This window comes from Rattus norvegicus, chromosome 7 (assembly GCF_036323735.1).
Source record: "Rattus norvegicus strain BN/NHsdMcwi chromosome 7, GRCr8, whole genome shotgun sequence".
Classification (NCBI taxonomy): domain Eukaryota; kingdom Metazoa; phylum Chordata; class Mammalia; order Rodentia; family Muridae; genus Rattus; species Rattus norvegicus.
The window spans coordinates 8,732,127-8,757,050 of record NC_086025.1 but is presented as its reverse complement, the minus strand read 5'-3'; the positions used below and the strand labels follow the sequence as shown (position 1 = coordinate 8,757,050).

At 50.5% G+C, this 24,924-nt stretch overlaps 1 protein-coding gene and 1 long non-coding RNA gene across 13 annotated transcripts; one reads left to right on the top strand and one right to left on the bottom strand.

Annotated features, from left to right (window-relative positions):
• The first annotated feature begins 1,547 nt into the window (after window positions 1–1,547).
• LOC102551996 (uncharacterized) lies at window positions 1,548–17,719 on the top strand. 2 transcript variants are annotated; one of them, XR_001838737.3, is made up of 2 exons: window positions 1,548–3,585; window positions 16,233–17,719. It is a non-coding gene; the product is annotated as an uncharacterized LOC102551996 (long non-coding RNA). The 2 variants fall into 2 exon arrangements; XR_010053551.1 differs by having other exon boundaries at window positions 1,548–14,179.
• A 788-nt stretch (window positions 17,720–18,507) lies between these two features.
• Sirt6 (sirtuin 6) lies at window positions 18,508–23,995 on the bottom strand. Of its 11 annotated transcripts, XM_063263185.1 has the most exons (9): window positions 23,505–23,757; window positions 23,076–23,249; window positions 22,831–22,958; window positions 21,928–22,110; window positions 21,294–21,353; window positions 20,388–20,483; window positions 20,232–20,312; window positions 19,446–19,569; window positions 18,508–19,364 (listed from the first exon to the last, which is right to left on the bottom strand). In XM_063263185.1, exons 2-9 carry the CDS (start codon window positions 23,115–23,117, stop codon window positions 19,110–19,112), a joined length of 969 nt encoding a protein of 322 aa, XP_063119255.1. In that variant the 5' UTR covers window positions 23,118–23,249; window positions 23,505–23,757; the 3' UTR covers window positions 18,508–19,109. The 11 variants fall into 11 exon arrangements, with proteins under 11 accessions (XP_063119255.1, NP_001026819.1, XP_038934594.1 ...); NM_001031649.1 differs by lacking the exons at window positions 23,076–23,249; window positions 23,505–23,757 and adding an exon at window positions 23,836–23,934; XM_039078666.2 differs by having other exon boundaries at window positions 23,076–23,757.
• Window positions 23,996–24,924: the final 929 nt, after the last annotated feature.

Below are 24,924 nucleotides of genomic sequence, written 5' to 3'. Positions count from 1 at the left end.
AATTCCATTGTGTTGTTCTATTATCACATTCATTTTTTATTTCATTCTTGTTAGTTATTGCAGTTTTTTTTGTTTTGTTTTGTCTTTTTTGTTGGTTTGATGTTCCATACAGTGTTTCTCTGTGTAATCCTGGCTGTCCTGAAACTTGCTCTGTAGACCAGGCTGGCCTTGTACTCACAGAGATCCTCCTGCCTCAGGCACGGACCAGCACACCCAGCCTGTTTTACATTTAAATTTATTCTTATATAAGAATGCACATGAACATGGTGAGCCTCCTGAGGCGCTGTAGCTGGGTTCCTAGAAGGCAGAAAATGGAGCAGAGCAGTGGCAGGCTGCTGGGCAGAGTGGAGGTGTAGGAAAACACCCAGGCTGGCACATCCCCACCTCAGCGTGTACTCATCAGCTGGATGCACACGGGCGCACTTCAGTAGACCCTGTGTCTACCTCTCCCCACCCCCAAGTGTCCCCTGTATTGTAGCTCCCAAGTGCCTATCATCATCCCCACCATGGTAGCCCCTTGTAATGAGCACAGAAAAATGCCTTTTAGACATGTAAAAAAATAACTTAGTCAGGAAGGATCTCCACTCTACCCAAGGCTGCACCTGATGACTAGAACCTGGTGACCTCGCTCAGTCACATGACCTACTGCTATGCTACTGCTCAGTACATAAGCAGAGACCAAGAGCACTGTTCTGCTCTGCACACCCGGAGAGAGAGCTACATTGATCTGCCCTGCAGCTAGAGAGTCATCTCTGCCCTCTACTCCCCATCCTGACCCTCAATTCACAGACTTCTTTTAGACACTGTCCTTCAGCTAAGAGATGCTGCACAGGTGAGCAGCCTTGTGGAGATAGGCTTAGGACCATAGTTAGGAATTGAGAATGTGAACCTTGAGTGATGACCCTTGGTAGAATAAAATACAACTTTTGTTTTACTCACTATGAGTATCTACCTTCTTGCTCGTGAGACCCCTGTGTCCAACTCCAACACACGTGAGCGTGCACACACACATACACACACACACGGCACTAACCACACACACCACACAATCACATACACCACACAATAACCACACGCTACAGAGTTCACACTAACTACAAACACACCACGCTAAACACACACGTACACGCACGCACACGCATATGCGCACGTGCACACACACAAGCATAGGAAGTGACCAAGATTTCAAGGCTTCATTCTCCCCTGCTCCCCCTCCGACCGTCTGGGGTGCAGACGTTCATCGAATAATCGCTTGAGACACGTGAACATTTTGGGGCTTCCTGGGCAGGGTGACCCCGGTGGTCACCTACAGGAGGTAAAGGCTTTTCCTTCTGGAAGCTTTCTTTGCAGCGCTGAACCTCAACGCAATGCGGTGCGCAGAGGCGAGCGCCGTCGCCATCTTCTGGCCGAAGCAGGACTCCACAGGCTTCCAGAGACCGGAAGAAAGGAGGTGGGGGCAGGGTGTGTGTGGGCACGCTGAGGAGCCAGGGATCAAGGGGGAGGGTTGGGGTGTGGGTGGGTGGCTGTGAGGGACCTGGGGGGGGGAAGTGGAGGTGAGCTAGGAGGTGGCTAGCGCCTCTGGGAGTGCAGAGACCAGGCTCCGGAGATATAGGCAGAGGCAGAGGGAATCTCTGTTGAGTAGGAGGCTTGCCTTGTCTACATAGTGCACCCTTGTCTCAAACAAAAATTAAAATAAAATGAAGAAACAAAGAAAGTGAAAATGTTGAAAGCGAACGAAATTAAGGAGGAATAGTGCCCGGCGGTGGTCACACTGTGTGCTTTCAAGGGAAGGTAGTACTATGTGGGAGTGCTGGTGAAAGACCCCCGGAGTGGGGAGACCCTCACTCAAGTCTCAGGATGACGCGACCCCCCAAGAACTCACACAAGACCGTCCTTGTTGTAATCACATGAGGTTTATCGATAGCAACCAGTGCACTGGGGTCAAGACTCGTATCCCACGCAGGGGCAGTGGAGTTCGACCACTGCCAGTGGAGAGGCTGGGAGAAGAGGTATTTAAAGGGAGAAACCACAACCCGAGGGGGCAGGGATGGCGTCATAGAATAACAGTGAAAAATCACAAGGAAAAACTTTCTGTCCCCCAAGATTGTTTCCTAGGAGAAGCTGTCTCCTACTTCTCAGATTGTTTAACTTCATGGTCCGCTAGTTCCTAGGAGAAGTTGCTTCCTGCTTCTCAAGATTGTTCTCTAAGATTTATGGTCAGCTAGTTTCTGGGAGAAAGCTGTTGAGCCAGCCAATGTAATTATCCATTCTATAGCCTTAGGAGAGGCTTCTTGGAACATACAATTCTGGGCCCTAACCTGTTGTTTTTTTTTTTTTTTTCTTCTGTTCTAAACTTTGTGTCTAGGGGGGCAACTTTAAAACTTTTTTTTCCCCGCCCCCAACTTTAAAACTTTTACCTTTCACTGGGAACTAAGTTTTACTTTACTTTTTTGTCTGTGTATTGCCTGCGTGTCTGGGCACCACGTGATACAGTGCCCACAGAGGCCAGAAAGGGGCTCGGATCTCTAGAGCTGGAGTTCCAGTGGGTTGTGAGTCACCTGGGTACTCGGAATCGAACCACTGAACCTCTCGCCAGTCTTATCAATATACTTATTTTGTGTACATGTGTGGCCGCGAGAGCCGCAGAGAACATGATGGACGTCAGAATTAACACTCGCTGGGCTCAATTCAACTTCCACCACTTGGAACTCTACCTCGAGTTCTCTGTTGCAAGCGTTCCCAGGCGCTGAGCCATCTTGCGGAGCTGAATATGAGCATTAATGCTTCGCTTAAGCATTGCTGACTAGGGGGTATCCAGGCATTCAAAAAAGGACTCATGCGACCCAAGTCAGAGAATTACCCGCTAGACCCCGCCCACCGAGCAAATTTTCTTCAGAAGGGCTGTCCACTATCCAATCACATTTGAGCAAAGGCGGGCATCAGAGGTTCTGGGATCGGCTAGTGGAGGATTTGAATGGTCCTGCCCATTTTCAATATTCCACCAATCACTTGGCCAAGATCCATTTTCACTTCCGGTTCGTGGGAAAGAAAAGGAAGTTCTTTGTACGGAAAACTGGAAGTTGACTGAAACCGGAACAGGATGCTGAGAATGGTCGGAACTGGATGTTAACTTCGATCGTAAGATACCAGAAACATAAATATGTTTCTCTGACGACTCGGCCTCCGTCGCTGTTGCTCTTGACCCAAAATAATTCCTCATTCGCCCAAAGAGCCCAGAGCCGCGTGCACGCGGCTACCGCTGGTCAAGATGGCGACATCTATGGTCCGAAAAGTCACCATCTTGCCCAAAGGTCTAGAATTGAGATGGAAGGGCAGGGAAAGGCTAAAAATTTGTGTGTCTGCAGGAGCTCGTGATCTTGGGTTAGGGTACAAGGTAGGATTAGTTTCCGCTCAGGACAACACTAGCGGGCCCCGCAGGGCTACTGGAGGGATGAGACGCGGTGCTGTTTCCATGGGAACCATGCGCCTCACTCAACACTGTACCTGGAACGCAGGTACACGTACAGTCGGTGTTGAACGGTTATAAGGAATATCTGCAGATGTTACTTGGAAACATGCAAATAAGTAAATAAATGAATATTGGAAAAATAAAGTCCTGCAATGGGGCTCAGTGGTCAAAGTGACTCCCTAAGTTCAGGCCCACACGGTAGAAGAAGTTTCCCTTAAGATCTTAGGAATCACATTTTTTGTGTGCCCCGCCCCAAAGTGAAGAAAAGATGTAAAGTTCGGAGGAGAATGTGTACGGATTCTGTAGAAAGGGTATGTCATCATATTCGAGGGTTGGCCTTTCCAATGTGTATGTGTATGTGTGTGTGTGTGTCTGTGTGTGTCTACCATCATCTAAACTCCAATTCTGCTCAAATACAAGCTCTTAACTATGTCTAATGTGCCTGTGTAGAGACCAGAGGTATCTCTGGATATCTGTCCTCAGGAGTCCTGTACCACCACCATTTTCTTCCTTTGAGATAAGCTGTCTCACTGTGACCTTCGACTTGCTTCTAAGGCTGGCAGTCTCAAACCAGGGACCTTCCTGTCTCCGGTGCCCCAGTGCAGGCATCCCAGGAAGTAACCCTGGCTCCCTTGTGCTAGGGTGGGCCTCGGGTCCAAGTGCTTTACCAGCTGAGTCCCACGTCTGTGTTTTTGCTGGCGCGCATGCACCTTGTTTGCAGGTTTGGAGATCAAGCTCAGTGTTGCAGGTGCCAGACAGCGTCTTTCTCTCCCACTGTCCCTGACCACAGCTTACATTGCAATTTAAATTACCCTAAGAGACAGATACTGTGTGGTGTGAGCCGCGTGTCCTGAAAAGGTCCCACTGTGTAGCTCGGACTGTGCATAAACGTTAATCCTCCTGCCTCCACGTCCAGAGTGCTGGGAGAGGCGTGTGCGACCATGCACAGCCCAATCTCATCCTGCTTGCAGGACAGATACCTCCAGTGTACGGGCAACCCGGGGACAGGCTGACACCTGACCCTGCAGGCCACCTGCCTTGTTCAGTCCCTTCAAGGCCGTGGCTAAATTTTAGACAGTCGGGAAGGGAAAGCCGAATGGCCGCCAGGTTACCTAGTTGTAAAGACCAGGTCTCTGCAAAGGGTAGTCAATCGTGCTAGCTAGCCATCAGTCTCTCCACAATGACTCCAGCAAGGAGAGTGTACCTTAGGGAGGAGACCTGATCACTATAGCCAGGAACTGGCTCCTAGGCCACTGTGTGGGATAGAGGGGCTGGGAAACCGGACTAAACCTTCGCAGCACGGGGCAAAATCTGATGTGTAGAACATCCCAGCAGTAGGAAATCTGAGGCGGGAGGGTGTGTGTGTGTGTGTGTGTGTGTGTGTGTGTGTGTGTGTGTGTGTGTGTGTTTTAGATTACCAGGAGTTTGAAGCCAGCCTGGGCAACCAGAATAAATAAATTACTGGAGGGATTGGACATTGGGACCAGGGGACTTGAGTCTTAGAGACAGGTTTCCAGCTACAGAAGCGAGTTTGATATAGCAAAGGTGATGGGGTGAGGGACACAGGAGTTTAAAAAGGTTTGTACATTACATTTGAGAGTTTAGGGAAAAGGAATTTCCTTCACTGGGTGGTGGTGTTACACACCTTTAATCCCAGCGCTTCCTAGGAGGAAGAGACAGGGGGATCTCTGAGTTTGAGGCCAGTCTGGTCTATAGAGTGAGTTCCAGAACAGCAAGGGCTTCACAGTGAGACCCTGTCTGGGGGTGGTGGTGGGGTTCCCTTCGGTGGGAAGGGTAACACAGGGCTGGGAAGGAGGTTTGAAGTACACACTGACCTGGTACCAGCCTGTTGCCAGGAGGAGTCCAAGGTGCTGAGTGTGACCATTGAAAACCTGGTCTAGGTGAACACTGAAGACTTGTGGTCCAGTCACACAAAGGACTGTGAATGTGGACTTGGAGAAGGGACAGACCTTGTCCTGGGTCTAGTAGGAAGGTATCAGGTTTCTATTGTCTGCTTGTGGAATGCCATTTCCAGGGCAAGAGTGTGTAGGACTTCTTTTGACCCTGTTGTTGTAACGAGCACAATGATGCAAACCATTCCATTCAGCATCACCAGCAGAGGAAGGTAGTCCACCCCTGACCACACCCCTAAGCCCCTCATAGGAGTTGCTCCAAAGAACCTTTCTGGTTTTGTTTTTGTTTTTGTTTTTGTTTGTTTGTTTTTTTTTTGTTTTTTTTGTTTTTTGTTTTTATGATGTGGACCTCCCAAAGAACCTTTCTAAACAAGTCCACTTAACCTGTTTCCTTTCTCTCCCATTACCTCTGGTGCATGGTGGGCTACAAGAAAGGTTAAAACATTTAAAAAACATCACTAAAAAGAAACATTTTAAAAAATGAAAATCACAGCCAGCGATGCTCCATGCCCTCCGTGCTAGGAGGGAGCTCAGGTCTTTGAGCCTCAGTGGCAACTGTCTTATTGGTTGGTCTCACTCCCAAGGCACCACACTTGACTTTCCTTGGTCCACAGCCTCCTGTCACTAAGCTTTGTGTCCAGGAATGCAAATCTCGTATTGGCTCCATTTCCCCTCTCCCATCTGTAGTGAGAATTCTGGAATTTTGTTTTTTTAAAAAACAAATATAAGAATATGTTTTCGTTTTAACCCCAGGTATAGGATATGGGGCTGCTTCAGACTGTCCAACAGCTGACTACGATTTGTCTCCTGCTCTAGTGGCTGCAGATAGTTTCTGAGATTGTGTGACAATTGGAATTCAGGGACTCTTCGGCGATATATAATACTCTGAGGAACAGGCTGTGTAGTTCTTCGTCATTTCGGAGGATTGGATGTGGTTTGTTAGCAGTTGTGCTCAAAGAAGAAAGAAATTAGATTCAGGGATCTCTCCTCTCCCCCTCTCCCTCTCTCCTTTCTCTCCTGTCTAGTGATAGGAAGTGAAACCAATGTGATAAATGGTGGGAGAAAGAGTGGTTAAATCAAGTTACTCCTCTCCTCTCCTCTTTCCTTCCTCCCTTCTCTCCCTTCTCTTCTCTCTCCCCATCCCTCTCTTCTTCACCTCTCCCTTTCTTCTTTCTCTTCTTCTCTGCCCACCCTTTCTTTTTTCTCTCTAGCTCTCTGTATTTGAGATTGAACTGAGAGCCACACATATGCCAGGCAAGGGCTCTCCTACCGTCTCTCTTGCCTACTTTGCCATTTCTTGGTCAAGATGAAGTTGGAGCTGTTTCCGATCCCTGAGGCCCAAGGCAAACCCACAGTGATTACTGTACTCAGGGACTTAACAAGAAGATCAAGATAAAAAGAGCACATTCCTCAGTCGCATTCATCTTGAGCCTTGTCCTAGCCCAGTGTCAAATTCTTGGGCCTACTCCCTTGCCCTAGCCCGGTGTAAACATTCTTGCCCATATCCTTGAAGTGGCACCCAGAGCTCTCCACATTGGAGCATTCTTCAGATCTCCAACTCCTTTGTCACTGCAACACACTTTCTCGAGGGCTGGTTCCACTCCCTGTGTGCAGCTTCCCTCAGTAGTATTACACAGCCCTGGCATCTCTAAGGCCTTAGGGACTCTAAGGCAGTCCAGGCTTCACCTTCACAAATTCACACAATGGCCTCCCTGGGCCTCCACCATGACACCGCTGCTGAGTGCCTGGTTTCATCAGCTTTCCTTAGTCACAGAGGAACCTCCTTTTCTCTGTTTTTGACTATAAACCCAGAGCCATGTGGCTGAAGCTGGCAAGGCACTGCCTGTTGGCCTGGAAAATGGCTCCCTTGTTCAATTACTTTTTCACCAGCTTTCTGTTTCCCATGGTTTCCTTCACTTCGTAAGCTTGGCTGTCCTGGAACTTGCTTTGTAGACCAGGCTGGCCTTGGACTCAGACACTTGCATGTCTCTATCTTCTTTTTTTTTGGGTTCTTTTTTTCGGAGCTGGGGACCGAACCCAGGGCCTTGCGCTTTCTAGGCAAGCGCTCTACCACTGAGCTAAATCCCCAACCCACAGGACATGGTCTTAAACAAGATTCCGAGCATTGAATTGAAGCTACCTGTAATCTCTAATGACTCCTTAACTACTCTTCCTGCTGTGAATGGCAGTCCTTTTATGGACAGACTGTGAAGAAGGCTGCTTTGGCCAGGCTGAGGGTCCTGCTGTGTCCTGTAGGTGGAGCCAATGATGGTACAAAGTCCAGGCAGGTCTCTGAGATCTAGAAAGTGCCCCTCACAAGACACATTGTATCCTGGAGAGGACTGTGAGAGAGCCTGTTGTGCTAATGCGAATGTGGAGATTGGTGGTGAGAAGAGTGCCTGCGAGTGTGAGGACACTGGAAAAAACATCTTAGAAAATGTACAGAGTCCTCGTAGGACAAAGATCCTGAAATGTCTGGAATGTGGAACAGTTTTCCTTTCTCTTCCTTTAAGGAACACAGGAGAGGTCACAGAGCAGAGAAAAGTCATGCATGTGACTCATGTGGGAGAGCCTTCAGCTTCTCATAACTTAAGGACACATGAGGTCACACACTGGAGAGCTGCTCTGCAAGTGTACAGTGTGTGTGCAAAAGCCTTTGTCTGTCACTCGTCTTTCCTAGATGACTGCATGTGTGTCAGCGCTGTGGGATGGCCTTCTCTTGCTATTCATCCTTCAGAGAACGTGGAAGATCGTACACTTGTTAGAAGCATGGGGTGGAGCAGAGCCTTCTGGTATTCTGAGTCCTTGAGGGTACACTGCACGACTCATTTGGAACCAGTCTTTACTGTGTGAGCAGTGTGGGTAAACCTCCCCCTCCCCAACCTACTTCCAAACACACCTGAAAATGCACCCCATACAAGTACCCAACACTGAACTACACAGACAGCATCTGTTTAAGTGCTTACATTACGACGTGGTCAGAGCAAGCTGCCACATCCTGCTATGGATTTGTTCCTGAAGTCACTCTGCTCATATACACAGAGGGACTTCATAAACGTGTGTGTGTGTGTGTGTGTGTGTGTGTGTGTGTGTGTGTGTGTGTGCGCGCGCTCCAGGGACGGTAATCACAGGCATGAGTGTTCACCTGAGGATGTGGATATGTGTGCTCATGGAGACTGGAGGTCAACAGTGGGTGCTTTAGGGGATGGGGGTGGGGGAAAAACAATGGCTGCTTTGCTCTTCACCTTTGTGTGTTTGTGTACACTCACACGTGTGCATGTGAGGGATGTGCACTTGTGTATGCACTGAGACCCAAAAAGGACGTTGGTATCCTGGTCACTTACACCCAGCCTTGTTCCCTGGTTATACAGTCTCTCTTGGCCAGCAAGCTCCAGCAGTCCTACTGTCTCCACCCCCTCATGGCCTCGTGTGGTGTTGAGGGTGCAGAGTCTAGTCCTCAGACTTGTGCAGTAAGCCCTCCTATTTGCTGAGCCTTCTTGGCAGCCCCTCTTTAGTTTTTGAGACAAAGTCTTTTCCTGAACCTGAATCTCATGGCTTCACTTAGGCTGACTGTCCACCGAGCCCCAGGGACACATCTTTGCTAGCATCGGGCTTACAGGTATTGACAACCACACCTGGCTTTTATGTGGTTGCCGGGGATCAGAACTCATGTTTCCATGCTTGCCCCACGAGACAGCTATACAGCCCCGATTACTGTTACTATGCTTTCTGGTGACAGTTATATGGGTTTTTTTTTTTTTTTTTTGGAATATAATGGACTTGAGGAAAATAATTGTGTATTATTGCATAACAAGGAAGTGTATAGCCAATAAAAGAATGAGGTGAACTCAGAGAGTGAGAGGGAGGAGGGAGGGGAATAGCTGGGGGAGGGAAAGAGGAAGGGGAGGGGGAGGAGAAGAGGGAGAGAAATTGCAAGCTGTTTTTGAGCTCAGCTTCATCACAGCAATGACTTTCACCTGTCAGTTTGCCCCAGCATCAGTGCCTGAGAGGCTGGTTTCACATCCATCCAATAAGATGACCCCATTTTGGAGAACCCTGAATTGGCAGAGGCTGGTCCTGGGCAATTATTATTACTATTACTACTAATTATTATTATTACTGCTGCTACCACAACTAGTACTAGTATTCTTATTTTGACAAATTCTCATGTATTTCAAGCTGGTCAAAATCTTCCAGTGTAGCAAAGGCCAACCTGGGCTACGTGAGACTCTATGTACAAGAAGGCAGGTGTGTGTGTGTGTGTGTGTGTGTGTGTGTGCGCGCGCGCGCGCGCCCAGGAGAGATGGCTCAGCAGTTACTCGTTGCTTTTGTGGAGGACGTGGGTTCAGATCCTAGTATTACATGGTGGCTCACAGACATTTGCACTTCAGTTCCACAGACGTCCACTTCTCACCTCTGTTAGTACTGAAATCACGAGGCATAGATATATGCACCAAAACATTAATACACATAAAATCAATAATGAGGTTTTAAAGGTCCAAATTTCACAACTCAGACTCTTACTTTCAGTGAGTACAAATAAAACCAAGCTACGTGTTTGTAACAGACATTAGCACAGAATAAATATTTCTATTCCTAGAGGAAGGAATGGGTCACAACTAAGAATAATCAGAACAAAGAAGACGAGCTCAGCAGGACAAACCCCAACCCCACAGCTCCATGTCTCCATCTGGAACTCAGACAGAAGCATCCGGGCTCGCAAAGGCTCAGGTGGTCTGTGCTGGTTTGAACAAGATCAGCCCCCATAGGCTCATATATTTAAGTACTTGGTCCTCAGTGAAATTGTTTGGGAAGGATTAGGGGGTGTATCACTGGGGTTGGCTTTGAGGCTTCAGAAGCCCATGGCAGGCCCAGTGTGTCTCCCTTTGCCTGCTGCCTGTGAATACAGGATCCCAAGCCTGTCTGCTTCCCGACATGATTATCACGGACTAAACTGCTGTTTTTGAGTAAAATCTCAGTTGTTCAATTTTACCAATGAGGATTTGTGAGTCAGATGCAAGCTCAGAGAGAGAGAGAAAGCACCCGGCTGACCTTCCTCCTCAGCCAACATCCCACACAGATTCTCTTTCTGCCACACCATTTCAAACATGAGCCACCAACCAAGGAGCACACACAGGCTGGACAGAGGCCTTGGTACATGCGTGGCAGATGTGCAGCCCGGTCTTCATGTGGGTCCCCCAACAACTGGAGCAGAGGCTGTCCCTAATGCTGCTGACCTCTGTGGACTGCGTTCCCTTAACTGGACTCCCTTGTCTGGCCTCTGTGGCAGTGGATGTGCCTAACCCTACAGAAATTGGTGTGCCAGGGTGGGGGGTACCCAGGGGGCCTCCACCCCCTCAGAGGAGAAGGGGAGGGGATGGAGGGAGAGACTGTATGTGTGGGGCACTGGGAGGGAGGCAGTGATCCAGATGTAAAATGAATGAATGAATGAATAAATAAATGGGGAAAGCTCCTTCCACCTGAACGTCCCTCCCTTGTACTTCCTGTCCATCTCTCTGTCCTTCTGATTTTTCTTACTTTCTACGTTTTTCTTTTCTTTTTTTCTTTTTTCTTTTTAGATTTTATTTATTTATTTAATATATATGAGTACACTGTCGCTCTCTTCAGACACATCAGAAGAGGACATCAAATCATACTACAGGTGGTTGTGAGCCACCATGTGGGTGCTGGGAATTGAACTCAGGACCTCTGGAAGAGCAGTCAGCGCTCTTAACCGCTGAGCCGTCTCTCCAGCCCCCCCCCCGTTTTTCTTTTCTTAATAAACATATGTTCACTTCCTGTCAACAGTTGCTTGCTCCATCTCTTGGCCTATGGTTGACTCTATTGAGCCCTGTTTACAAAAGGATTTCAAGCAGGATGCTCTTGGATTAAAGGTGTGTGCTAGGGCTGAGCTGCAGCACATCAAAAAACACTTTTTCCACAGTAAATAACACAATCTCACAGTGTGGTCAAATATCCTGCACCACTATACCTGAAACTGTAAGCAAGCCCCTGGTAAAAGAATTTTTTTTTTTTTTTGGTTCTTTTTTTTTTTTTTTTTTCGGAGCTGGGGACCGAACCCAGGGCCTTGCGCTTCCTAGGCAAGCGCTCTACCACTGAGCTAAATCCCCAACCCCAGTAAAAGAATTTTTAAAATACAAGTTTTCCTTTCCAACCCTGGCTCCTGGAATGACGATTCTGAAACTAACTAATTATTATTAAATGCCCAGGTTAGAAGCTTTGACTCATTCCCTGACTAGCTCTTTTTTTTTTTTTTTTTTTCGGAGCTGGGGACCGAACCCAGGGCCTTGCGCTTGCTAGGCAAGTGCTCTACCACTGAGCTAAATCCCCAGCCCCCCCTGACTAACTCTTAACTTATTCAACCATTTAACCGTTGTATCTCTCCCCCTTGGTTAGTTAACTTTCTTCAGTCCAGTTTGCTCCTTTCTTGGAGTCTTCTCAGCTCTGAGTTTATCTGTCTGCTGGTTTATGTCTCTCAGGCCCCCCCACTCCGCCCTCCCCCGCGCCCCATCTCTATTTCCCCCGCGCCCCATCTCTATTTTATCTCTTACTATTTCCCAGAATCCTCTCTTCTTAACAGTGTCCCACCTCTTATTTCCTGCCTCAGCTCATTGGCCATCTGCTTTTTTACTGACAGTTGATGTTCTCCCTACAAGCCCCAACCAAATGTTTCCTTTTTTAAGAGTTGCCATGGTCACGGTGTCTCCTCACAGCAGTAGGGCAGCTGCGATGTGGTCCTACTGCTCCACCTCCACTACTTGCAGGGCGCTTGTCCTGTTTGTGGATCAGCTCTATTTCCTGTCTGTAGACTTCCTGGACAGATACTATATGGTCCTGGGATTTCTATTGTTACTTAAATTTCACCTTCTAAGATGACACAATGGACTCTCAGGGCCTTCCTTCAGGGATGCAGACCCTGCCACACATGGTCCAGCCTTGGCTACTCTCTGAAGCCACGGAGACCTGAAAGCCCTTCATCCACTCTTGCACCTCTTTGTGCCTGTAAGGCCAGCCCTGGCAGAGCAGGATGGCATCTGCTTTGTCCCCCGCAGCACAGCTTTCCTGACAGTTGGGTCTTCAGGGCACGTTTCCCAGCGTCCCAGTGAAGAGGGTGCAGGGATTTCCCGTAACGTCAAAGGGCCATGAGAGGATGGTAGCCTAACAGGCAGCATGTCTGGGCTCCCTCCCCAGCTTCAGAGCAATCAGGCCTGCGGTGCAGACACCATCCCAGCCCTGGAGAGGAGGAGGCAGAGAGGCAGGAGTCCTAGGCCATCCTTGCCTGCACAGTGAGTTTGGGGCCATTCCGAGACATGAGATGGTGTCTGAGGTCGGTGTTGGACTCATTTTCCATCTCTCTCCACTCATGTCTTCAGGTTAGGGTCTGTCAATGAGACTGAGTTCCCTGTCAACCCTCTCAAGGCTGGAATTCCAGTTGGCATATCCAGGTGCAATTCATGTCCTTTCTGGAATGTCCTTTTCTACTTTTAACTGCCGAGCCATCTCCCTAGCCCACAAATATCTGCCTCTCTTGTTTGTTTGTTTGTTAGGCTAATCGGTAAGTTAGGTAGGGGTGCGGTTGCATGGCATGCATGTGGAGGTCAGAGGGCAACTTATGGAGTTGGTTCTCTCTTCCCAGGGAACTAACCCAGGTTGTCAGGCTTGGCAGCAAGGGTTAGCAATTAGGCACTTCCACCGGCCTGCCTCCATCGACCTAGTGTCAGTCTATGTCATCACCTGTTGCCAAGAACTCTAAGCGTGCCCTGTGTGTGCACAAAAGGCTCTGGCTACCCCAGATCTCTCTCCTGTTTCTCTCTGGCTCTGTCTCCTTCATGTCTCTCACTCCCCGCCTGGTTCATTCTCTCTGCCTGTCTCTGTCTCTCCCTCATGTCTCCACTCTGAGACAGCCATTCACTCTCCCTCCCCTCCAGTAAACCTCGCATACTAGATCTGTTGCCTGGCACGATTTCTTAGCAGCACATTGTGGCATGGGTCTTCCAAAGGTACCCCATGTTTGCACATTACCCTGTAGCAAGCCCCTTTAAGCGCTGAGCTCTCCTGCTGGTCCAAGTGCTCATAATTTCTAACATTATTATTGGATACAGATTTGGGGATTATGTACTTTAGGTTGCAATAGAAATCCTCCCAGGTCTAGCACTCAGGAAGGAGTAGGTCAGCACGCTTCATGAGCCATCCAGAGACAAAGTGGGGCATGGTGTCTGGGTAGAATCAGAGCTAAGGGAAGTGTTCAAATAATGAGGCATTCACCATCCAATTAGACATTTTAGTAACACATTAATATCTAAAGAAGACCCAGGTGGTGGTGCAGTCCTTTAATCGCAGACATGTGGGTGGGGTGTAGGCAGAGGCAGGGGCACCTCTGAGCTTGAAGCCAGTCTGGTCTGTAGAGCTGTAGCAGAGCTTTACGGGAGCCACCATTGTTCATGCTGAGCTCCGGAGTGATGGCTCCTAGGCTTTGAAGTACCCGTTTGTAAATACTGACTGTTATCCGAGGTCTGTGGAGTTGCTCTTCCTGAAGGATTCTCACAGCCTTTGTGTAACTTAGTCCTGAGACACACCTGGCAAGCCAGTCAGTCTCTCTTGCCTGGGAATTGCTTAGTTAATGGTTCCTTCAGACAGCGCCTAGATCTGATAAGAGGTTTGAAATGTGGAAATTGATTTGCTAACAGTGCCTTTTCTGAAAAGCTGCTATGTGTTCATTCCTTCAGAGGCTGTGTCTGGGTCCATGATTCCCCAAATGACACCCCAGGCTGAAATGGTATGTAACCGCAGAGAGTGTTTTATTCTGCAGAAGTCCAGCATGCTGGGGTCTCCCATTATCAAAATAGACCCTGCAGTGGGCTCTCAGGCCTGATTTAAAGCACATAGAAGATCCTGAGAAGGTGGCCTTGTCTTACTTTATCTCTAGGCATTCTAGAACCATTACCAGGGCACGGTGGCTGGAAAGTGTTGTTGAGGAATCCCGGGGTAGGTGGCCTTTGTCTTGTTGTGTCTTTAAGGACATTCCATTACCTGCTGCCAGTTTGAAACCTGTCATGGAGTCAATGTGTCTCTTCAGTTGATCCTTTTGCTGCTGAGAAGGCTAAATTCATCCTGGAGTGTCTCCTCTTCCCAAGTTCCTGGGAACCATGGAGGAACACTTCCCAGTGGCTGCTTCTCAGGCTCCCCAAGAGGTGGCCACCTGGCTGGGTCCTCAAAGCTCACAGAGCAATGTCACCCAGAAGTGAACTGAAATCCATGCTTCCCCGATGGCTCTAGGTTTGTGTCAAGTTAACAAAAACAAAAAAAATGTATCATCACATAGGTGACTGGAGGCATTTGTCAACTTCACCACCAAACAGCTAATGGATGCCAGAAGGGACCATCTACACAAGACTGCTCCTCGAGTTTTGCATAATTTGGCACTTCAGATACTTTATGAATGAAAAGCAATATGTTCTTCTGCCCAATAAGTAAAATAATCACAGTAGGAAACCTAGAAAATGCAGCGGATGAACTCCCACATTTGCTACTCTGAGGTCATGAGTAAATACCACCAGTCATTGTACAAGCAGCCCCACGAGATAGTCACTACTAGCCACTGGACAGAGACTGAGGGGTTTGGTCAGGACCACCACGGAAACAGAACCGCGCGTGTGTGTGTGTGTGTGTGTGTGTGTGTGTGTGTGTGTGTATGTGTATGAGCATGTGTGTGTATGCCCGTGTGTGTGTGTGTGTGTGTGTGTATGCACATGTGTATGCGCGTGTGTGTATGCGTGTGTATGTGTGGATGCGCATGTGTGTGGATGCACGTGTGCTTGCTCTGAGTTATCTCTAAAACAGCAATGCCAGCACAAGCCCACCTGAGACACCGAGAACCAGATTCCCACCACTGAGGCTGGAGCCTCAGCACCACAGCAGTCCCACAATGGCCGTCTCTCACTGGAGACAACAAACAGTAGTTACTGAGTCCACAAGGTGCCTCAGTAGTACCAATCTGGCACCAGAAGGTTCCTGGAGAACCGCTGGTCTCTATTCCATGATAACTGCCATCAGCCAGAGGGCAGCAGCCACAGGAGCAGAAGGTGGGATGGTGTTTCCCCTGACAGACCTTGTCTGGGCCATTGTTCCTCACTGGTGAAGGCAATCAGAGTGTCTCTTCAGGTGTGTCTTCTGCTCAGGTGACTTTAATTTGTGACAGGTTGACATTGAACCGAGCATAATCCGAGCCTAGTTGCATATAAAGAGTTCAGTTCAGAGGCTGCAGAGATGACAGCTAAAGCTGAAGGGAGCTCGACCGCGAGACGTGGGTTTGGATCCCAGCACCCATGAATACGTTTTGGTACTGCCTGCAACCCAGGTTCTGAGTGGGTGGCTGCATGGAGACCATTGGACTTGCTGGCTTCCAGCTTAGCTGAGAAGCACATGAGGCCCAGGTTCTGCCTAGAATAGTCTGGGGACCCAGACACTTTGTTCCAGGCTTAGCATATATATGCACAGGCAAATAGCCCCACACAGGTGTGAGCACGCCTGCACACATGAGCCTGTGTGCATATACTCACACCCATGAATAAAAAATACACCTTAGGCTGGGAATGTAGCCCAGTTGTGAGGTGTTGGTTTAGCACATGCAAAACCCTGGGGTCCATCCCTTGCACGCCACACACACACACACACACACACACACACACACACACACAAGTTGCTCACACCAGCACCACAACATCTTCAACGCTAGTAGGACTGCTTCTCTTGTTTCAGGTTGCTTCTGGAACACTGTATGTGAGTCCCTTTGTAGGGTGACCCACACTATGTACCTTTGGGTTTCACAGGTGCTTTCTGATGCATCTCTGTAAGGAAAAGGAGCAACTGAAGGTCCTCCAGACTGCCGATCTGACCTTGTCTCCCACGTGCACTCGGGTGGACATAAAGACAGCGCTGCTTTATGGAAGCAGGAAGCGTCCATATGGAGTCCCTGCAGTGTGTGCACGTGCTGCCTGGTGGGTATGTGGATATGTGGAAGTCGACAACCTTCCTACCCACTTTGCATCCATGTGCTCAATCCTCAGGAACTGCCTTCCCACATTCAGGCTTCCCCACACCATGTACACTCTCTGTACAGTCTCTGTGATTGGGTAATGTTTGGGCTTCCCCACACCATGTACACTGGACAATCTCTGTGATCGGGTAATGTTTGGGGTTCTGGGCACTTTTTGGAGAACATATAAAATGCAAGGGTTCCCAAGAGGCAGGGTGGTTGGTTGATGATCATTGGCTCTGGGGCAGAAGTGTTAGGAGGGTTGGTTGGTTGTGGTTTGTTAGTAGTTGTGCTCAAAGAAGAAAGGGGTTAAATCCAGCCCTTCCACCCCATCCCCCTTCCTCCCTTATCTAGTGGTATTTGGTAAATGGGAAGGGGAGGAATAAGGAAGAACCCACAAAGTACCAAAGACCAATGGAGGGTTTCCCCATGCCATTGCTCCTGTGTGTGGAATTTCATGTGCATTTGAAAGGGTGAGAAACATCTGAAGATTTTAAGGCTTTCCCATGAGGTTTACATCTGCGGGATTTTTTTCTGGGGTCCTTTCCTGTCTTCAAAAAGACTGTAGATAAATGCAGGCTTCCCCACACTACCACACTCAAGGACATGGTTGCTTTCCAGTGCATATTACTGTCTTTGGAACGCTGGGGGTGGCCAATAGACGGTCCGCCTCAGTCCTTCCACTGTGCGTGAGATCAGTGCTGTGAACCTGACCTCACTGCTGGCACCAGGTGGCTGCGTCTAGGGTGAACTGTGAAAGATGAAGGTTGAATGAAGACTTTGCAGGGTAGGTGTTGTTCAGGGTTTGGGGTGGGGACTTTGGTCTGGGTGACGATTTGGAACGTTATGAAGAAGCCTCCATACTGAGCAGGATTTCTGAGGATTTCTCCACCATACATTTGCTATTACCAAGTGGGAATGTTGGAGGTGGGGTATGGTGAGGGTAGAGTGGAGACCACTGGCCTTTGCAGGTATCAGTCGTGATTCTGCCTGAGACTCTCACTGTATATCCCGACCAGGAGGTCCTGCAATCAGCATCTATGATTCTTGAGGTTCTCCAGGTTCCACCCGTAAAATCTGCTTGATCAGGGCTGGAGAGATGGCTCAGTGGTTAAGAGCACCCGACTGCTCTTCCAGAGGTTATGAGTTCAATTCCCAGCAACCACATGGTGGCTCACAACCATCTGTAAAGAGATCCTATGCCCTCTTCTGGTGTATCTGAAGACAGCTACAGTGTGTACTTATATATAATAAATAAATAAATCTTAAAAAAAAAGAAAAGTCTTTCTATCAGGAAGACTTACAAAATTATAAAAAAAAAAAAATCTGCTTGATCAGGTCCTCTAGAATGCCGGTGTGGGGGACCAAGCCCCTGACCAGGCAGTGGGAAGACAGACACAGAGACAGAGACAAGAGAGGCAGCGGCAGGGAGACCAGAGCACTTTCCAAGTATCCTCTCTTCTGACTTGAAACAGCACCAAGTTGAGTGCAGCCTGTGGCTCATGGATCTTTGGTGAGTGGGTTGACCTAGACCAACCAGACACCTAGGAACTCCTGGGATGTGGCTCAGTGCAAACATGGAAGACCTAAGTTCTAAACCTCAGAACCCACATAAAAATGTCAGGTCTCGCTGTGCCTGCATAAACAAGAGAGTTGTGGGAGATGTCTCCAGACCTGAACGTGGTCGGGAGGCCTGCTCCTGAGGTGATGGTGTCACAGGGATGGTTTAATCCATGGATTTGGCCATGTTGGGGAGGAATGACTTCAAAAAACAAAATAACAAAACAGGTCCTTCAAACTTCCTCCTTTGGGACAGGGTCTCCCATAGCCTGGGTTGGGAGGGACTCTAACACATTTAGGTGAATAAAGGAGGTGGGGGTGGGTTGGCTGAACAGGATTGGCGAGAGGGCTCTCAGCAGTTAAAGGTGCTTGGAGCCAAGACTGATGACCTGAGCTCCACGTCTAGGAACCATTTGGTAGGCAAGAACTGACTCCAAGTTATCAGCTGACCTCCATACATGAACCTACACACTACACACACAAAGGAAATAAGTAGATATAACAAAATGTAAATGAATGAAATGAATTTTTTTATTGCATTGGGAGCTTCTGGAAGCCTGGGGCCCTTAGCACAGATGGGTGCCTGGTGGGCCCTTGTCTCTCCTATGCATAGATGGGTCCTTGGTGGCTCTGTGTCAGGGCCAGGGGTGAGTGCAGGGGGCAGCAGTGGTGTGTGGAGTGTGTAGCTGCCGCTCCAGGCACATCCTGAGTGGTGAGTGGGGTGTGATTGGTGGAGAGGCACGTGCATCCTCAGGGCACAGCCTCTTCCTCATGCGTGGGACTCCCCTTGCCCTGAGATTCCTCAGAAGGACCCGGACAAGGGACACAGTGAGACTCGGAAGGAACTGTGCTGAACACTGGGTGTCTGCCCGCCATCCCTGCTACAGTGGAGGCTGAGGTGGGCAGGGCTAGCTCCAGGCCAGCCTGGGCTACAGTAGTGAGTTCCAGGCCAGCCTGAGAGATTTAGGGAACCCTGGTCTCAAAGGAAAATCTGAAAAGAGGCCGGGGTGTGGGATATGCAAACCTGGGTTTAGTCCCCAGGATATAAAAAACAAAGAACCCCCAACATGTGTGGTTTCTTCAAGCACCAGTCCCGCCCCACACACTCGGGTCAGCTGGCGGCAGCCTCTGTCTTCACTCTTTTGGGAGGCCTGTGGGGTACAGGGCTGTCGGGCTTGGGCTTATAGGAACCATTGAGATGCACAGGGGGCTCAGCCTTGGGTGCTACTGGGCGCGGCAGCGGTGGCAGGGCTTTCTCTAGCACTCGGGGTCCATCCCAGGTGGGGATCTCCAGCCCCAGGTGCTTCATGAGCTTGCACATCACCTCATCCACGTAGCCATGGATGCACAGATCAGCCTGGCGGTCCTGCCAGAGCGAGGGACAGTCAGTGCGGCGTAGGGGACATGCAGGGGACACAGGGGCGCTGGGCAGGGCACTGGCACATACATGTTTTGTGGGTTGCAGGTTGACAATGACCAGACGGCCTCCGCGGCGCTTAGTGGCAAGGGGCAGGTTCCCGCTGGGGCGGATCTGCAGTGAGGTACCCAGGGTGACAGACAGGTCTGCAGTCCTAGAACAGAGAACAGGACACGGGCTCAGGCCCACCTCAGGTTCCAGCCCTCATGCCCACCCGCCAGGCATTGGAGAAATACTTGGGCGCCAAGATTCAGTCTTCGTGTCTCACTTTGAACCACTGTCAGTTTTTAAAAACTAACAGCAGCACAGGCCTGTTTTCCTGGCTATTCCACAGGCTGAGGCAGGAGGATCAAAAGGTCCAAGCTTTGAGCCAGCTCTAGAAGCATTCTCCTTGAATTCCAGCATTTAGAAGGTAGACTGAGTTTGAGGCCAGTCTAGTCTACACGGTAAACCTTGTCTTAGAAAAGAAAAGGCTGAGGGCATGGTCAGGGTGGCCCCAACCTAGAACCCCCCCAGTTAGGTACTGGGGGCGTGGTCAGGGCGTGGCTCTTGCCTAGAATCCTCCAGTGGGGCTGGCTCTGTGCAGAGGGCTTGTTTAGAGTACACAAGGCCCGGTACTCTCCCCACTACCACAGAAAACCTGAAAGCAGGAAAGCACAGCGACCTTCCACTCACTATGTCTCCACTCCTCTGCACCTATCTTGCCCAGGGCTGTGGGCGATGGTACACCCCTGATGTCCCACCCAGTTCCGACCTTCTGCGGAAGTCTGTGCAGTTATTCCCTCCCACTTCTGCCTGGGGAGCATGGGGTCACACCTGCTGGCCTCATCAGCGAGCGTTAGGTCCCGGTCAGGCAACGCATCCTCCCAGTCCAGAATGGTGTCTCTCAGCTCCCCTCTATAAAAGGTCAGGGAAGGGAGTCAGGGGGCGCTCACCTCCTAACAGATGGAGTATGTGAGGAAAGTTACTTACCTACAGGCCCGAAGTCCCCTCGCCTTGGCCACGGTGCAGAGCCGGCCAGTGGCCTTGAGGCCCATGGTACCCACGACCGTGTCTCTCACGTACTGCCTATTAAGGGGAAGAGTGTGGACATGCATTTTCTAATGTTCTTTCAGCTGGGGGCTGTGTAACCAGGCTCAGCCCATGGGCTACAGAGCAAGACGAACAGTCCAGGGATAGACAGACTGCTCAGTCTGGGAAGTGCTTGGTATGCAGACACAGGGCTCTGAGTTCGAGTCACCCACAGAAAGAGATGGGCGTGGTGGAGCAGGATTGTCGCCCCAGAGCTTGGGAGGCTGAACTGGGGACCCCGGGGATTCACTGGCCATTCAGCCTAACCAAAGAGGGACAGGTTCTCAGAGAGTCTGCCTCAGAACACAAGCAGAGGGACTGAGCCTGACTGGTATCAGCCGCTGGTGTCCACACATGAGCAGGGTGGGAGGGAGGCGTCTAGGGAAACATGATGCACACCTGTGAGCTCAGCGCTCAGGAAGCTGAAACAGGAGGATGTCAAATTCCAGGCTAACCTGGACAACGTAATGAAGTCCTATCTGAAAAAAGACCCCTTAAGAGGGAGTCAGGGGCTGAAGCTCAGGGAGCATAGTTCTTGCCTAACACCTGAGGCTCTGGTGTGCCCACCATGTTGACAAGCAGCCCAGAGCCACAGTGTAGGCTCTTGGCTATAAGAACCCCTCTTGCCAAGGACACGACTGTATCACCCCATTTTCTAGCTTCTCGCTTGGGGGACTGTGAAGAAAGAGTTTGCCTATTTGTCTGCAAGCCCCCTTTCACCAGACTGCCCCTGCTCTCTAGGCCATGCTAGGGCCCTGAACTGGCTTAGGGAGGAGCAGGGCCTTGTGTTGCACACGCAGTACTCACGTCTTACACTTGGGGCACTCCTCTACAAACATGTTTCCGTGCAGCTCGGCCAGCTTGTCCCTGCAGAAGAGGATGCCAGTAAGGACCCTTCCTTCCCAGTCTGCCGCCTCCTCCAGAAAGCCCTCCTAGGTGGCTCACTCACAAGGTACATACACTTCTCTTTCCTGGAGCCTCACATTAGGAAGGACACCCCAGTCAGCCCCGTTCTGAGGAATTGCTACACGCATAGCTGACAGTATCTTCACACACACACAAATACCCGTTCCCCACTACAAAATATCTGTTGGCTAGCAGGGCGGCGGCACACTCCTTTAGTCCCACCATTGGGAGGCAGAGGCAAGTGGATCTCTGTGAGTTCTAGGTCAACCTGGTTTACAGAGCAAGTTCCAGGATAGCCAAGACATTGAGAAACCCTGTCTTGAACGCCCCCCCCCCCCAAATCTGTTGGCCCTAGAGCCCCTGCTGACCTCCCCAGGGAGGGGCTGGGGGCATAGTCAGGGGTGGAACCCTGCCTAGAATCCCCCAATTGACCAAGTACTGCCCTGATTTGCACCCCTAATAAATACCCTTGGGCTCGGGTACCCTGGTCCAATAAGGAGGAAGAGACGCAAGCCGTCTGGTCGACTCATCTGACCTGGGGAAGCCCGAGCGCACATGTAGCCCGTCTACATTCTGGCTGACCAGGAAGCTGAGGAAGCCCATGCGTTCCAGCTGAACAAGGGCCATGTGGGTCTTCGAGGGCCGGGCATTCTCAAAGGTGATGTCAAACTTGGGGGCGAGGCCTCGTTCCTCCATGGTCCACACGCCATGGGGGCCCCTGAGGATAGCCAGCAGAGGAAGACAAAGAGGGAGAGAGGTTAAAAATTCATTTTCCAGGCTTGGCCTCTCCCTGTTAACACTGAAGTTAGCCCATGCTGGGCGACGCTGGGGCCCCTCCGGCCCCTAGCCTTGCTCTTGGAGTTGTTCTATATCCTGTCGGGGAGACAATGGCAGCCAGGTAGGCAAGGGTTCTAAGGAAAGAGTGGGAAATCTTCATGAAAGAGGCTGAGAGGCTGAGGGCCTGGGGGTAAACCGAGGCAGGGAACTCGTGGAGCTGGGCAGAGTACTGGTTGAGACCGAGACCGGCTGCGGATTCTCAGAATGCTTTCAGTGGTCATAGGTTGCTACAGAAGGTTATGGTTGGGGTTGGGGATTTGGCTCAGTGGTAGAGCGCTTGCCTAGGAAGCGCAAGGTCCTGGGTTCAATCCCCAGCCCCGAAAAAAAGAAAAGGAAAAAAAAAAAAAAGAACTTCACTCTATAATATTGAGTCATTCTGACCCTATAAAACCCAATGGCCGGCTGAGCTGTGAGAAAAATACATTTCCCAGCATGTCTTGCAGCTACTATCACATGGGTATGTTCTGGCTATTGGGCAAATGGACTTTTTGCTGGGCCTTTCAGAGACATAGGAAAATGGAGAGGTCCTTCTGCCACCTCACCTTGGTCCCCAGAGGTATCAGCAAGAGCCCTGCCTCAGTTTCCCCTTCTGTTCACCGACCTGAAGTCGGGGATGCCGGAGGCGGTGCTGATGCCTGCGCCGGTGTGGAAAACCACAGTGGAGGACTGCCACATCAGCCGCGCCAGCTCCCACACCTTGCATTCCAGCTCCTCTGGTGGGTCGAATATCTGTGGGGTCAGAGGGCAGGAGGGGTCAACATATGACCTCCCAAGTGGCAGGCCTCCTGTGGGTCAATGCTCTGTCGGCCCCCTTTCAACATCCCTTAGTTCCAGCCACACAGATACCTCCAATATGTCGCTGTGCCCTACCCTACGTGCTTTGCACATGCTGAGCCCTCTTCCCAGAGTGCTGTTCCAGCAGGCACCCACTCTCCTTTGCCTTGCTCAGGTTGGGGCTCACACGACCTTCCCGGTGACATCATCCCTCATCCTGGACTTTAGATAATCCGTCTCTCTCCCCTAAATCAAGATGCAACTCGATATGTTTAGGGAATCCATAACATGAGACAGGCAGGCATGGTGGGGCAGGCCTTTAACACCATACTTGGAAGATTTGAGAGTTTGAGGCCAACCTGGGCTCAAAGAGAGACTCCCCCTCCACTCCACTATACCCCCTCAGAAACAACAAAGACTGACAGCCTCACTCTCAAGGACCATATGGCCCGGACTCAGGGAGGAGTACAGGGAGGAGTACAGGGTGGGGTACAGGGGTACCCCAGGTGAGGGTGCCGGCTTCCAGTTCTGTAGACCTTCCCACTGCTCCAGGTTCTCCCAGACAAGCCCACCTGGTCGCTTCCCCACCACCCTTAATGTATTAAAACGCCCACTCCCTGGCTTGACGATTGGGTCTCGTTTCTATTAACCCCTCACTCCCTTGACCCAGGTTCCTCCCGGTCACCCGGGTTGAGCAGGGGGCGTCACTTCCCGCCCCCAAGTCCCTCCCATTGTCTAGACTCTATGCTTCGTGCTGTTCCCACAATGCCCCGCTCCGCCCTGCAGCTCCCCGTCTGGGGTCATTCGGTGACCCGAACACCGCGGCCCTCACCTCGGGCAGCCCGCACTTGCCCTTATCCGCGTATGGCGACAACCCTGCTGCATAATTCACCGACATCACCAACACTGCCGCCGCACGGGAACAATAAAGTTTCCCTTGTTGAGGCCGCTTCCGCCGGAAGTGGATAAGGGACGGTCCGGAAAAATACGTGCCTGGGCGTGGGGTGGGGTAAACAGCATTCTTTCCAGAGCGCGTGCGCCCTTCTGATGCAGCGGGCGCAGTCTTTAGTGCTGGCAGAGACAACCCAGGGGTCGGGCTTGTCCGGGGACCAGAGCCAGAAAAATGATGAAGCCATTCACAGAAGCCGAGGCAGGGGGATTGCGAGTCTCAGACCAGCGTTTCTGTGTAGTGAGACCCTGTTTCAAAGCATCAACAACAAAACCCAGAAACAAAACAAAACAAAACAAACCTCTACCACAGTTCTCAGTGTTCAGAACCCTGCCCTGAGTGCTTATAGCACTGGCGGGACGGGACACAGCAAGTTCGAAGCCACGCTAGGCTGGATGATACCCTAGCCTATGGGTCTCTACTTTGTGACTGTCATCCAGTGTCTGCCTGTCTCTGGCTACAGGATAGAATGAATGAGCAATTGAGGTTCTCGAGCAGAGGAAAGACCCCTGGGCCCCCTGCCAACATTTCCCGGGTTAGTTTCTGGGGTGCAACTCCTGGGATAGCACAGAGCATAGGGTCAGGTCCACTGAGCTACTCCCACGTGGTACACAGGTGCCCAGAGATGCAGGGAGAGAGGTGAAGAGTATAGATTGGAGGCTCACAAATCTCCTGTGATATCCTGCTTCCGTGAGCCATCTAGAGATGGGAGGCACCATCTGACCGTTCTGCCTGTTGGTAATCAACAGACACAGGACCAGGCCATGGTAATGGTGACTGGGGGTCCAGGTCAATGGCAGCATATGACAACTGAAGCCCCCTGACCCTCGTGGGGACCCCAAGAAAGGCTTCGAGGAGGCAGGAGTGTACAGGGAGATGGGAGAGGTCGTCCTTGGGCTGCCCTTCTGAGCAAGCTGACCAACAGCAGATTGTCTCCTCCCTTGGCTCATCCCGTCCCCTTGGGGCAGGCGC

Coding starts and splice junctions, on each gene's coding strand:
- Sirt6 (XM_063263182.1), bottom strand. CDS start 23,901: ATGTCGGTGAATTATGCAGCAGGGTTGTCGCCATACGCGGATAAGGGC. Junction 22,959..23,835: donor GCAAGTGCGGGCTGCCCGAG/GTGAGGGCCGCG, acceptor CTGACCCCACAG/ATATTCGACCCACCAGAGGA. Junction 20,484..21,293: donor GAGTGCCCCAAGTGTAAGAC/GTGAGTACTGCG, acceptor TCCCCTTAATAG/GCAGTACGTGAGAGACACGG.